The sequence below is a fragment of the Halichoeres trimaculatus genome, unplaced genomic scaffold, assembly GCF_033239565.1.
Source record: "Halichoeres trimaculatus isolate MK-OKI-2021-1 unplaced genomic scaffold, fHalTri1.1 fHalTri1_scaffold_11, whole genome shotgun sequence".
Taxonomy (NCBI): Eukaryota; Metazoa; Chordata; class Actinopteri; order Labriformes; family Labridae; genus Halichoeres; species Halichoeres trimaculatus.
In genome coordinates, this window is record NW_027437189.1 from 34,440,249 (window position 1) to 34,454,624 (window position 14,376).

The 14,376-nt window shown below is 40.2% G+C and overlaps 1 protein-coding gene across 2 annotated transcripts in view; it reads right to left on the bottom strand.

The window, feature by feature from the left end:
* Positions 1 to 20: 20 nt before the first annotated feature.
* The window catches only part of cep104 (centrosomal protein 104), a 42,245-nt gene continuing 27,889 nt past the window's right edge, over positions 21 to 14,376 (bottom strand). For both annotated transcript variants that reach the window (XM_074681176.1, XM_074681175.1), the window contains 8 exons: positions 14,200 to 14,292; positions 13,913 to 14,000; positions 12,284 to 12,356; positions 11,967 to 12,075; positions 11,711 to 11,849; positions 10,062 to 10,129; positions 6,671 to 6,758; positions 21 to 1,227 (listed from right to left, as the gene is read on the bottom strand). In XM_074681176.1, the coding sequence (XP_074537277.1) occupies positions 1,070 to 1,227; positions 6,671 to 6,758; positions 10,062 to 10,129; positions 11,711 to 11,849; positions 11,967 to 12,075; positions 12,284 to 12,356; positions 13,913 to 14,000; positions 14,200 to 14,292 (816 nt within the window). In that variant the 3' untranslated portion in view covers positions 21 to 1,069. The remainder of the gene's footprint in view (positions 1,228 to 6,670; positions 6,759 to 10,061; positions 10,130 to 11,710; positions 11,850 to 11,966; positions 12,076 to 12,283; positions 12,357 to 13,912; positions 14,001 to 14,199; positions 14,293 to 14,376) is intronic.

Consider the following 14,376-nt stretch of genomic DNA (forward strand, 5'->3'; position numbering starts at 1 on the left):
TTGATTTGGACTTATTTAAAAAAAAAAAACTGCCTCATTAGATCCTGATTTGTAAAAAAGACCCAAAATGTAATTAAAAAATACATAATACAACCTGAACTGTAATAACTGGTCGACAATGTAACGAAAATGCTAAGCCCATATTTTAATAACTGACTGAAAATGTAATAAGTTGTCACACTTTGTAACACAGTGTTACATTTTGGGCAACAAGTTACAACTTTTAGGGCTCAGCATTGTATAAATTTTTGGGGTCAGTTACTGAATTTCCAGTTTTATTACATTTTTTGAATCACATTTCGGGTCATTGTTACATATTGGGCGCTGACATGCTTTTTCTGTTGTTGTTTTTTAACAGAAAATTTCTCTTTGAGAACTCCTGAAGCTTCAAAGCTACCTGGATTAAATTTTTACACATCAAAATTAGTTCACCGAAGGCTTTTGTCCAGTCCAACAGAGCGGCCATGGTGATGTCACAGGGTTACATTCATTTTGGCTTGAAGAAAGAATATTTCAAACCAAAAACTGTGCAAACTGAAGTTGTGGAGGATGTAAGACTTGGATATTTTGCTAAATAAACAGGGTTTGACAGATGATGTATTCATGGGTTGTTGTTTTCTTTTAAGTACAATCAAACCCTGGGGAATTCCTTTTGAGCAGAACATTTTGTTTCCTCCAGAGGACTGAAGTGGCAGTTTGTAAAATAAGAGCTTCAAAAACAGAGAATCCTATAAGGAGATATCAGGAAACTCAGTGTGCTCATGTTAACCAGCCTGACAGGTGTGTGACACCTGACACGCGCACATGGATGAGTCCAGCTGTCTGTGGTCAGGATGGGATAGGTCCCTGACCACAGCTAGAGTCTATAGTGTTTCAAAAAGTTAATTGACCAACTACACATTTCCAAGTTTGTAAAAAACCTTTATATTTTCTTGTATATGTCTCAGGCTGAGAAATCTGTTGTGTATTTCAGTGAATGAATCCATCACACGTGGTTAAAAAGTGCTGATTCGCAGTAGTATGGGTCCTGGAAACATGAGACCGCAGGAGATTACTTCAGGGTTGTCTGTTAGTTTCCTCCTCTAGCACTGGGGGAGGGGGTCTTCCCTGGTGTGTGTCCTCTGGCTATAGGTGCCAGGGCTGGGATCCTGCTTCCTCTGCCCATGGGCCTGGGTCTGGCTCCAACCGACCACGCCTGTTTCATCTTAGCTCCCCCAACAGCTCGGCCTGGACGGACAAAACAAATACACAGAAAATTACATCCTTAAAGTTGAGCTTTGTTGTACCAAAATCAGACGGTATCGGATGAACAAAGGGTGCCTTTATGTGGAGTATTTACCGCCAAACAAAGCAGCCTGCAGTACTCGAGTTGCATGTACATACAGGAGGGTTTCATGACGTCAGTTTGTCTGGATGAGTCTGTGCAGCACTCACATCATATCAGTAAAGGCAGAGAAAATGTCAAAGTCTCCACTCCACACATCAGTGTGCACACAAAGTGAGCTTCTGGTAGCCCCAGATGCTAACAGCTAGCTTACATTGTACTTGTTTATTCATGAATTGACAAACCCCTGAAATAAACATACCTCCTATGAGCAGTTTTGCTGATGACAACTGTCCTGGTTGGTGTATAAAAGAAACACACTCACCATGTGACGAGATTGGTTAATAACAATCTCTTCATGTCCCAGGGGAACTGTGCCACCTAATGACACCATCCTAATGTAAGGTCAACACATCCACGTTTCTCACATAATCAGGGACAGATCTGTCTTATTTGACTATCCTTTCTTTCACAGTGGTGTCTATGTGTGGAGCATTGGTTGACTTTACTTTTACAAAACAGCTTTTAAGAGTTCAGCTCAAAACGATACATGGAGTCAAGCAAACATACAAAGCAAAGTTTTAAAACGAAAAGCATGAATATATTTTTTCACAAGGTAAGGTATTTCTCAACAGTTAGGTAGACCTATGCTTTGAAACGTGACAACAAGCAAACTTGGTCAGTCTGAACAGTATCACAAACAGTGTAGCCTGTCGTTTAGTCTTTAGCTCCTGTGTTAGCCTTTAGCTTGTGCTCTATCTCTCTCCTTTTTATCTTTCTTCTCCTCTTCTGTCCTTTTTCTGTCTGACAGTTAGGCTCCTGTGTCCACCATTACTTCAAAATTAATCACAGACATTGTTTCTAGCAGAGAAAAACACAGATCTCACTTTTCTCTGCTAAATTTCATCAGACGGCTTGGTGTCGTTATAGAGACTTAAATGTGCTGTAAATGAATCCAGTCCTGTCCAACTAGAATCTAGAAGGGAGGCTTTTTCCAAGATCACTTAGAAACTCCTCACAGCCCCTTACAGTTAAAAGTGTCTTCATACAACCCCTGGCACAAATTATGGAATCACCGGTCCGAGAGGATGTTCATTCAGTTGTTAAATTGTGAAGAATTGTGTAAAACAAAACTTAAGTCATTTCAAATGGCAATGTTCTTGCTTTAAGTATTTTTGTTGCTAGGCGCTGCCCAAGTAGCTGCCTGTTGCAGCAGCTCTCTCTTCTTTGTCCGTTTCTTGTAATTTTTTCTTCTCTTTTTTGTCATCTTTGTATTTGGAGTGGATCATCACTTTGTATGGTTCATTGTTGGTCATGGACACCAAACTTTTTGTGGCTTCAGTGATGTTTTTACTACTTTTCTCCTGTGTTTGTCTGGAGATCCTACATGTAACCATGGCTGCATTGTTTACATGTGAAATTAGCTGTTAGCAGCCTGTAGCATGTCAATGCTAACTAGTGTAGGGCTTGATGATTTCCCTCAAGGTGAGGAGGAGGAGGTGAGGACGACGTGCTGGTTCTCAGGTGTGAGCTGGGAGGTGACGATGTGGACCTGTCCTTCCATCCATCGTTGTTTGGAACATGGATCTATCTCTGGTGGGATGGACGAGCTAGCCGTGCTAGCCCAGCGGCAGAGGGGCTGCCAGAGGGCAGAGTGGCATCGTGCTGTTCACGGACGTGGCTGACGGAGCTGACATCGGACGCCGGCGCCACATTGGAGGAGCTTCACCTACTGTGAGCAGACAGGATCCAGGAGACAGAGACTGAACAGACTGCTGGGGAGGCTCAGTCCTGGACCCTGTGGAGGTGGAGACTGGCTGGGCTGGAGAGTGGTGGACGAGTGGTGGACGGGAAGTCGTCATCTATTTTCTTGTGGACCTTTTTGCACTTTCTATACACTTTCTTACTTTTGTTTTCTTAAATGCTGCTGTGACTCCTGAATTTCCCCTCGGGGATAAATAAAGTATTTTCTATTCTATTCTATTCTATTCTATTCTATTCTATTCTATTCTATTCTATTCTATTCTATTCTATTCTAAGAAACACTAATAAAAATCAAGAAATAAAATGTGGTAGTCAGTAACAATTACTTTTTTTAGACCAAGCAGAGGGAAAAAATGTGGAATTACTCAATTCTGAGGAAAAAAATTATGGAATCGTGAAAAACAAAGAAAAGAACACCTCAACACACCACTAGTACTTTGTTGCACCACCTCAGGCTTTTATAACAGCTTGCAGTCTTTGAGGCATGGACTTAATGACAAACAGTACTCTCCACCAACCTGGCCCCAACTTTCTTTGATTGCAGCTGCCAGATCAGCTTTGCAGGTTGGAGCCTTGTCGTGGAGCATTTTCTTCAACTTCCACCACAGATTGTCAATCGGATTGAGATCTGGACTATTTGCAGGCCATGACGTGTCTTTCTTCAAGGAAAGTTTTCACAGTTTTTGCTTCATGGCAAGATGTTTTATCATCTAAAAAAATGATTTCATCATCCGCAAACATCCTTTCAATCGATGGAATAAGAAAAGTGTCTGAAATGTCAGTGTAAACTTGTGCATTTATTGAAGATGTAAGGACAGCCATCTCCCCAGCCCCATATCATCAATAACAGTGGAAATTTGCATGTTTTCTTCAAGCAGTTGTCTTTGTAAATCTCATTGGAACGGCGCAAAACAAAAGTTCCAGCATCATCACCTTACCCAATGCAAGGATTGCTTTTCCTTAGCCCATTGTAGCCTTGATTTTTTCTGTTTGGGTGTTAATGACAGTTTTCGTTTAGCTTTTCTGTCTGTAAATCCCATTTCCTTGAGGCGATTTCTCACAGTCTGGTCACAGATGTTGACTCCAGTTTCTTCCTCATTTGCTTTGCTGTATTTTCTGTTTTCAAGACATATTGCCTTAAGTTTTCTGTCTTGACGCTTTTGATGTCTTCTTTGGTCTACCAGTACGCTTTCCTTTAACAACCTTCCCATGTTGTTTGTACTTCGTCTAGATTTTAGACACAGCTGACTATGAACAACCAACATCTTTTGCAACATTGTGTGATGATTTAACCTCTTTAAGGAGTTTGATAACTCTCTCCTTTGTTTTAATTGACATCTCTCGTCTTTGAGCCATGATTTATGTCAATCCACTTGGTGTAACAGCTCCAAGGTGTGATCACTCCTTTTTAAGCGCAGATTAACAAGCAGATCTAATCTGGTGCAGGTGGTAAAGGAAACTGACAAGGTGATTCCATCATTTGTTCCTCGGAATTGAGTAATTCCATATATTTTTCCCTCTGCTCGGTCTAAAAAAGTAATTGTTACTGACTACCACATTTTTTTTCCTGATTTCTTTTACAGGGTACATGCTGAAATCCTGAGGTTAAATTCAATACCTTTTTAAGACTTTTTTAAAAACCTTACAAAAAGTCTTTGACAGTTGTAGTTTGCATTTTAACATAAATTAGGTAAGTTGAAAAGGAATAAATCTTGGAAGAATAAATGAAACTAAAGGCAGGTTAACTGACATTCCCATTCTCATAAAAAGTAACAGCATTTATTTATGGATAACTTGAAAAAAAACAACAACAACAATTTATTTCATTATTGTTGAAATTTAGGACATGCGCCTGAGATTGTTATTTGCTTTCTATCAGCGCTACATACGGACAGCTACTAAACTACTGTACAAACTGAGTTTGTTGTCACATTAGCCTACGGATATGTTGGGCTGCTAGTGCTACGTATTGCCGGCACCTCACAAAATTATGACTTTGCTTGTTGTCACGTCTCAAACCACAGCGCTATGTAACTGTATTAATAAGTAACTTATCTCATTGCGTTGTATCCAAAAAAGGTGAATTGAACAAAGAAAATTTGTTCCAAAACAACTGAGATCAGGGGAAGCTTTCTCTAAATCTTAAGAATCCAAGATCCCAGGTCCTCAAAAGTCTGAGAAATTGAGAAACTCTTAAGAAACTGTAATGATCTAAAGTGAAATATTTTAAGATGCTAAAGCTTTTTCTAGATCCTCACTTTGGTCTGTGATGAGAGTGACGAGCAGAGAGATCGTCCAATCACCAGGTGTGGTTATTCTGAAGGTTCACACCCTGAAAACATTTTCTAACCAGATGGACGATTTCCGTGGTGGATATATGAAACTGTCTGTCTGGCATGTTGGATTAGTTTTTAACAGTCACAAGGAGGAAAATAAATATCCATGGATACTTTTGGAGTCAAAGATTGAATACCAATAAAATTTAATAGCTCATAACATTACAAGTAAGACTTTTTAATACTTTTTAAGGGCCTTAATTTTCCCACAACTGATTTATCAACTCTTAATGGTTTTTAAGACCCCGTGGACACGGGGTCTTAGTGTTTCTTAAAGCAAGAACATTGCCATTTGAAATGACTTTAGTTCTGTGTCATGTCTATGATCTGCCTTTTTTCTACAAAATTAAATAACCGAATGTAGTCCTCCACGACTGGTGATTCCATAATTTTTGCCAGGGGTTGTACAAGCCACATTCACTTGACAAGTCCAGAAAACATCTCTTGTTTCCTTCCTGTGTGTATTTCTATTTTTGGCGTAAAAATGCATTATCATTTTAAGATGTTAACAGACTGAAGTGATCTCTAAATCACTATCTCTATAGTATAAAACAATTTGATTATGAGGTGAGAAAAAAATTCTTGTCTAGATCTTGAAATAAGAATAACATTTTGAAACAAGAAAATAAACAAGCCAACTTGTCTTACTTCATTCTCAGGTCTTTTTATTTTTTAAAAGCATTTCAGACATCATTTTTGTCTTTTACTATTTTGAAATAAGATTTTTCAAAATTATTTTTTACCAAAAAATGCATAAATGTTTACTTAGATTTCAGCTTTTGCAGTGTTCAGCCTTGTGTCTAAGTAAAAAATATGCCAAATCAAATCAAATTCCCAAAGATGGATTCTAAGGCAGAAGGTTCACAAAAATGAAACAGGATGAACAGATTAGAAAAAAGATAAACTAGAAGAAAAAAAAAAAACTACCCAACTGCAATGTTCTACTTTGGCGCTGGGCACACGATGTGATGCTGCACAGCTGAAGCAGGATGTGTAAGTCACAAATAATCTTGCTAAATGTTACCACGACTGCAAAATACCCCTCAAAATGGATACATAAACATCCAGTACGCTGGGCTCCAAATCTGTCACTATTTTTATGTCTCATCTTGTGCTCTGAGGCAGGAAGCCATCGTGGAAAAGCTGCAACATGAATTTGAACCAACAAGCATGGGCACTTTGTGTAGCTCTCACACCGAGGGCTGGGGGGGTGGCTGTAAGCAGGGGGGGTGTATGAATGCTTTACCTTGTGCCGGCTGAGTTCTCTGGGACACCGCAGTTCTGCGTGAGTTTTGTTTACAGCCCTCCCTGCCCATGAGGTGAGTCTTCCAGGCCTGGAATCAGGACAAAGTCGCTCAGTGAGACCATTTTCTCTCCCCACCACTCTCAGTCTGAGCAACTACGGTTGACTGTGGGCCCAGTCAAGGCCCATGTGGTTGCCCTCACTCCCAATAACACTGCAGTCATTCACCGGGTCTCAGGGTCCTAACAGCCAGTGAGTGACTTTATGAGAACCTTTCCTTTGCTTCTTAAGGTGTGAGGTAAGAGACGGCGTTGTGTAAGTGAGTTCTTGGAGAAGTGCAGCGAGTAAAGCCAGGGTTGTACAATTGGTGCCACTACATCAGGGTCTGTATACCCTTCACATTTTAGACCTGAGAGACCTGGAATGAAACTGCTAAAGGGATAGTTCAGTTTTTTTTTTTGAAGTGGGGTTGTATGAGCTCTATGTGACCACTAAGGACATTAGATACAGTAGAAAGTTGTCTCCTCTCCCTCAGTAAGACACAAACTGTAATCGATGGTGACGAGGAAATAGGCGCTAACAGGGACAGAAAGTACCAAATTCAAAGGCTATTTTCTCTGCCTACAAGAACTCAAATCAAAAAGTAATACCACAGTTTAAGAGTACGATACATAAAATATTTTTTAAGTGCATTAAGTCTTCGTCTCAGCATCTTGATGTCCAGTTTCCGTGCATATTTCCTCATCGAGATGCTGAGTGTTACTGCTGCCACGATTGTTGTTGTCGTTGTTGCTGTTACAGGACACTCCAGAATTCAGAAGAGCAGGGAAATCTGTGTGATGAGTTACACAGACGGCTTGAGAGCCAGCAGTGTCCTCAGACAAATCCTGAAGAGTGTCTGTAACCAAGTTCCACTCGTGACAGCAGTAACACTCAGCATCCATGGGCAATGAGTCACAGCTCAGACATTTACACCACTGAGTATTTCCAACTCTGTCTTGATGTCCAGTGTCTGCAGATGTTTCCTCTGTATTCCCTTTCAGTCGCCATCTGTAGCAGCTCTTCTTCTGTGTACTCCGGTTCATACAGGTATCCTTTTGGTTCCAAAGTGAATGGAACTTCATCGTCGCTGTCATAGTCACTCATTTTGAATTTCCTACGCTGCCTCACAATCCTTAGAGTACAAACAAAAGAATTACAAAACTTGATCAAACTTACACGAGGCTACAACCAGCGCCTGAAGCATAGCTTGTTTACTTTCCCCACAGCTGAAAGGAGGAGGGGGGGCGGAGCGCACTAGCGCTGCGTGGAAGGATACATGACCAGTTAGTTAGGTCCGGATAAATGTTTATATTTCCGAAGACTTAACGCGCTTAAAAAATATTTTATGTAGCGTACTCTTAAACTGTGTTATTACTCTTTGATTTGAGTTCTTGTAGGCAGAGAAAATAGCCTTTGAATTTGGTACGGTCTGTCCCTGTTAGCGCCTATTTCCTCGTCACCATCGATTACAGTTTGTGTCTTACTGAGGGAGAGGAGACAACTTTCTACTGTATCTAATGTCCTTAGTGGTCACATAGAGCTCATACAACCCCACTTCAAAAAAACTGAACTATCCCTTTAACAGCGAGGGAATGAAACTATAACACCATAATAAAAACATTTTGTTTAATGCCCTTATTTGCAAAGACAAGCTACAGCATTGACAAACAGAGTCACAGTTCTGAAGAACAGTGACACACTGTGAGACAGCAGGGGTGTCCAAACTTCTTCCACGAGGGCCTCATTTGATTTTGTGGAAATGACAGTGGCTCTTCCTGACATGACTCTTAATAGCAAAAGTAACATGTGCTCTATTTGTTAACTACTTCTTTTGGTGGTTTCTGGAAAAGTTAGTTACTACCCAATCCTCAAATCTGATTTTTTTGTTAGGTTGCTCACTTGACGTTTCTAAACGTGGCCTGACTGTGGACTGCGATGTGTACAGCTCATGCTTCTTAAGTGACTGACATGCTCAGTTGAACATTAATGACATCACACACAGAACAGTGTGTGCAGAAATGAACATGGCAACAGCTGGTAGTCTCATTTATGGTCTTATATTAAAAACAGTGTGTGGTGGCAGCCGGCAGATTTGTGAAGGGGTTATGTGAAAAAAGATTTTAAGTGTGACTCCAGCCTCTGATTTTGTCTGAAGAGCAGAACTTTTGTTTCTTCCACTTCTTCCTCTTGCCAACTGGGCTGGAGTGTGCAACAACTCCCTCCAAAATGATGTCAAAGTCGCATTTGATGCGACCTGGTTGTTCAGACCGCAGTTGCCTTAAAAAAATAATCTGCTATATCAGGCTCAGTACCACAAAATCACTGAGACAAGCAGCTGGAGAATTTTACAGGAGAAATCAGAAAATAATGCACTTTTGTCCATTCAGAGCAATGAAAAAATGAGCACTCTTTGGCAATCACAGGATCCCTGAAGTGTCAATTAGACAATGGATGTGGTAATTTGAAGTCTAAGGCACCAAACATCAACTTGTGTTCTTGTGTCACAGTTGTGTTTTTTCTTTAATGCTGCTGCAGATTGGAACAGACCGTCCCAGGACAGGCACTGGTCACTCTGACTTTTGGGACTCACGCAGCTCTTGTGGCCTTTTTCAAGACAAGCTGCATAAATCATCAGGCTCCACGATGACAGGAAAGTAAGTGAAGACGAGTGAAAGGAGACACTGCTGTTACATCTCTGAGTTGGGCTGCTGATGTCCTAACTCTGCAGCTCCATTTCAACTTTTCTGTCACACAAACAAAGAGCTGACACTGACCAATAGATCAGCACCTCTGCTGAAAACTGGGAATGGTTATCTGTTAAGTTCCAGAGGAAGTATTTAAAGGGGGTTACCATGCAATGTAACCACCAAAAGAACAGTCTAATACTAAAACTCCTGAAAACAAAGATTCAGTGAGGTCAGTCTGGGAAAGGAGACTGTTGTCTTCATTTTTTCTCAAGCTCTGAGGAATGTGAACGGGATGGCATTTACTAAATGCTCGGATGAATGAAGCAGCTGGTAGGAACAAAGGCTCTGCCTCCTTTGAAGTCTCAAAAGACCAACAATAGCAGTATTTTACCTCAACAGCTGTTTGCTCCTCAAGCCTCACATTAGATGCTCTTTCATTTCTGAGCTGATTTAGAGGAGTGACATCAGAGAGCTCACTAAGTTACTTTTCCTTCAAACTCTAAACAGATAACCATCGATGACTGTTTTCAATAAAATAAAATAATCTGCTGCACACCGTCAATGGAAGGAACACCTTTCATCATTAACCCAGCTGTTATCACCAATGATCATGCTTTTGTTTCACAAGAACACAGAGATGAGAGTGTGTATGTATAGATCCTCACCTCCTCTCCGGGCAGGAAGTTGTTATGACACAAAGGACAGTGGTTGGAGCCTTTGCCAGAAATGGGGGCTGAAACAGGAACATGACACCGTTAAGCCAGGTGTTATATACAATTACAGGAAAGGTCACTGCAGTGGAGGAGGAGAGAATAACACACACTTTTAAACATTAGAGCAAACACAACACAATCCATTCAAAGTTACACTTTAATTTATGTTGTATCAACAGTGACTAAAAAGACTCTTAGTTTCAGCTCAGAGTTATACAACAGGCTCACCAACGTTATCTATATGTGGAGACACTGTAAGCCACTGGTTCTCAAATAGGGGTACACATACCCCTGTCTGAGATTCAAAAATATATTTTCAAAAAAATAGCAACCAAGCAAAATTCTTTTTACACTATTTATTCAATCAATGTTTGATCAAAATATAAGTTAAAGTCAAATATAAGTGTAAGTTCATAAACTAGATATAATATCCAGTGGGCAGACGTTGCGCCAGATATTTTACTTGTCTAACAGCCTGAAGAACAGGGTCATAAAAACTCCATCAAAATGAACAATGATAATTAAAAAGAATCTATGGAGGACCAAATGTGCCAAAATGAAATAAATGTATGTGTATATATATATATATATATATATATATATATATATATATATATATATATATATATATATATATATATATATATATATATATATATATATATATATACATCATTAATTAAAGAACAATTAATTAAATAGATAAATAATTGTGTCAATAATTATTTAATGTTGGAAATAAATCAATTAATAATTAAATATACAAGTATTTATAAATTATTAATTATTAATAATTATTTAAAATGTTAATTTAATAAACATTCATTTTACTCATTCAATTAATTATTGAATTATTTATTTAACTAAGCCTTTATTTTTTTTTTTTGTTGTCTTTTTTTTTCCCCTTGTCTGCATTGTCTTTTCTGCTGAGCACTGTGTCAGATGATAGTGTTGAAGAGACCAATGCATTTTCTAGCAGTCTAGACTAACTAATTAATTCATGGTCACCTCTCTCTGGCAGCACATCATGAATTAATTTTATCTGTCACTCCTACCCATCAAACTCAGTGGGTGGGACTTGCAACGGTCGAGTCACGGTTGCCAGACTCAGCAGTCCCCTGTCACACAAACTAACCCAGCAGCTAACACTGATAACAGCTAACACTGATGAGCTCTCCAGTGAGTTAATAACATATATTTTAGACCTGGCACAGATTATAGGGACCAAAGAGGGTTTGCTAACTTGAAGAAGTTCTTCATTGCTTCTCCTGTACTGGGCTGGGAAATACACGTGGACCAGAGTGGCTCTGGTATAACTTGTAGCATTAAATATGCAGGGGAATCATATTACTTATGGACAGAAAGAGAAAATATTGATTAAAAAATAAACAAAAGATTGAAGGTAAGAATAATGATATTTTTAATTTTCACATGTTGTTTATGAGGCTGACAAAATAAAAAAATCTGTTTTTGAATGTTGACTGGACAGTTCTCCCAGTCATGGCCAAAGAATAACAACCCATCACAAAAGGAAAGCTAAAACTTTTACCCAGATATTTCAAAGACCTTCCAGTGACATAACAATAAGGCTAAGAGCTTACGGTTGCATGCAGGTCCTTGCACATGGCGCGTCAGATCCTCAGTGGCCACGGCCTCAGAGCAGCGTGGACACTGACTGAACTTGGATCGAGTCTCACATTCACCGAGCAGGTGCTCTGTGAGGCTGGCTATCTCCACCACCTGACAACACAAAGCACAGCTCTTCACAGGGTCTACAAGTCTCACTGATGGTATGGTGGTTAAACAGATAGGGAGACTAAATGTTTTCTATGAAGAGGACTTCTCCTGCCTGTCTACCTGTCTGCATTCATCGCAGCGTCTCAGCATAGGGCAATGCTTCCAGTAGTGAAGGTCCAATCCCTCCTCTGTGAACGACTCGTCCTTTTTGCCACAGAATATGCACAAGCTGAAAAATGAGACTTTAGATCAGCTTATTCTTCAAAGAATTTAACTGTCTTTAAAAAGGCTTGGGCATGTAAAAATAACACTTGATGAAAGCCAAAATAGCAGGGAAAAAATAAAGCAACTCCAAAAAAATACAATTAATCTAAACTTGATACACCGTTCAGCTGAGGATTCCTTTAAAGTCCTGCCCTTAAGAACGAGTTTCTTACTTGTCAAGATAGTTGATGGATTGTTGGGCTTCATTGCTTTCTGTCACCACATTCTGGAGCGATTTTGTATCAGCTGGAAAATCAAGGAAGACAGAATCTCTTATTTTTTTTGGAAGCACTCTCCCAAGCATAAAAGCAGTCCAGTGGTTAAAGAGGTCTGCATTCACGCTTTATTTAGAGAATTTTCAGCGCGTTACTTTCACACAAAAACACTGCTAAATAAGGCTCTAGTTCTCATCTTGTCGTAAAACGGTGCTACCTCCGCTGCAGAGCCACAGCTGGCTACGAGGCGCTCGCCGCTTAGTGTATCAGTCTGCGCGCGGTGTGCCAGATATAAACTAACGCAGGTAGTCTGCCAGGACGAAGAGACACGATGAGAACTAGATCCTTATTTAGCGGTGTTTTTGTGTGAAAGTAACACGCTGAAAATTCTCTAAATAAAGTGTGAATGCAGACCGCATCAGATTTTTTTGGTGGGAGTCCGTTTATTTGTGTTTTTGGTCAAGTAAAATATGGCCCCGTCTGAGTGCAGAGGAAACCAGCAGAGGAGCAGGGAGGGGGTGTTTGGTGCGAGTGCCCTGGGCTTCTGCTGCATAAAAACACTGCTGTAGGGGTCATTTCTGCCCTAAACCTTGTGATAGGACCCAACTTGTTCCATCCCGGAGTATCACTTTAAGCCCTGTTTCCTCCAAACGGTTCGGTATGGATCAGTACAGTTTGGTATGGGTTGGATCAGTAAAACCGGATCCTGTTTGTGTTTCCACAGCCAACCACATCCTTCTTGGTAGATGGTGAGTAAGCCGGATGCCGATAGCAGCATCAGCTATGTAGTAGCGTGACGCCAAAGCAGCGTGACACAGTGTACCCTGCTAATAAATCTAACAAAGAAGAAAAATGTGACACAGTAAACAAAGAGCAATGATGAAAGATATATCAATTTTCCAAACAAAAAGGAAGTTCTCTTCAGGAAGTCAACTGGCGATTAAAACATGTCAGGGTTATGTGTTGTTTTTTTATTACGGCTGTCATTCGTAAAGTGACGATTCTTTTGACCAGTCGACAAACTGCAGTGTTTCTAGCTCCACCTTCTCTGGTTGGACAAGTATGTCTGGCACCCCACAATGAGGGTACCCTTCTGTTGGGGTGCCCAAAAGTGGGACAGTATGGGTCGGTACTTTGGAGACCTGTCCCATTTTTAGTCAAAGGAAACACCACAAAACGCGTGCCGTACTGAGACGAAGTCAACTGAACCACCTGGTGGAAACTGAGCTTTAAAGAGACAGCAGCTAAAACAAAGTGTTTCAGCCAGAGCTAACAGTAGTTGTTTGCTAAAGCACGAGTGTGACAATTTTTATTTTTATTTTCTGAGCTGTAAATCCTGTAAAGCTACCAAGGGGGGAACCAGAGGCACAGTATAAAGCCTAAAAAAAGAGAACAATCTCCCCTTTTAATAAAAGGAAGAAATAATGAAGACTTTTTGCGGCCTTTTGTATTTGCAGCAGAGCTCCATAAATACACACTCCTATAAATGAGTAGTGGGTCATTCCCATAAACTCAAAGTCAGTATGAATGTTTTATTTCACCATAATATCTTCATGGGAAGTGGAAGCTGAAGTCTCTTCTACATACTTGCTCTGCCAACTTTTTGAGAGCCTTTTTCAACTTTGGGAGCTTCTTTCTTAGGAAGATGTTCTTTGGTACTTTCATCCTCTCTTTCCTTCACAGAGACACAGAGAAGAAGAAGAAGAAAAAGCATGAGTACACGTCACACAAGATGCTTCCAAAAGCAGAGAAATGCTATCACACAACTCCAACAGTGATTTAAACTTTTCAAACGTTCCAAAAAAGCAGAGCAGATTACATTACAGTCATTACAAGAGGTGATGTAATGACAGTCTAATTAGTGCTCCACCTACTGTGATCTCTTTCAGCGCAGCCAGCTGCTCCTGCAGAGAGTGGATCTCTGCCTTTTCTTTCTGCCCGTCCTGCTCAGCACCCTTCTTCAGAGTCTGGGTAAACAGTGGCACAGCAGAAATCTCATGGTGGGACTTTTTTCTTTTCCTTTGTGTTTGCTTTTACTGGATCTACTATTC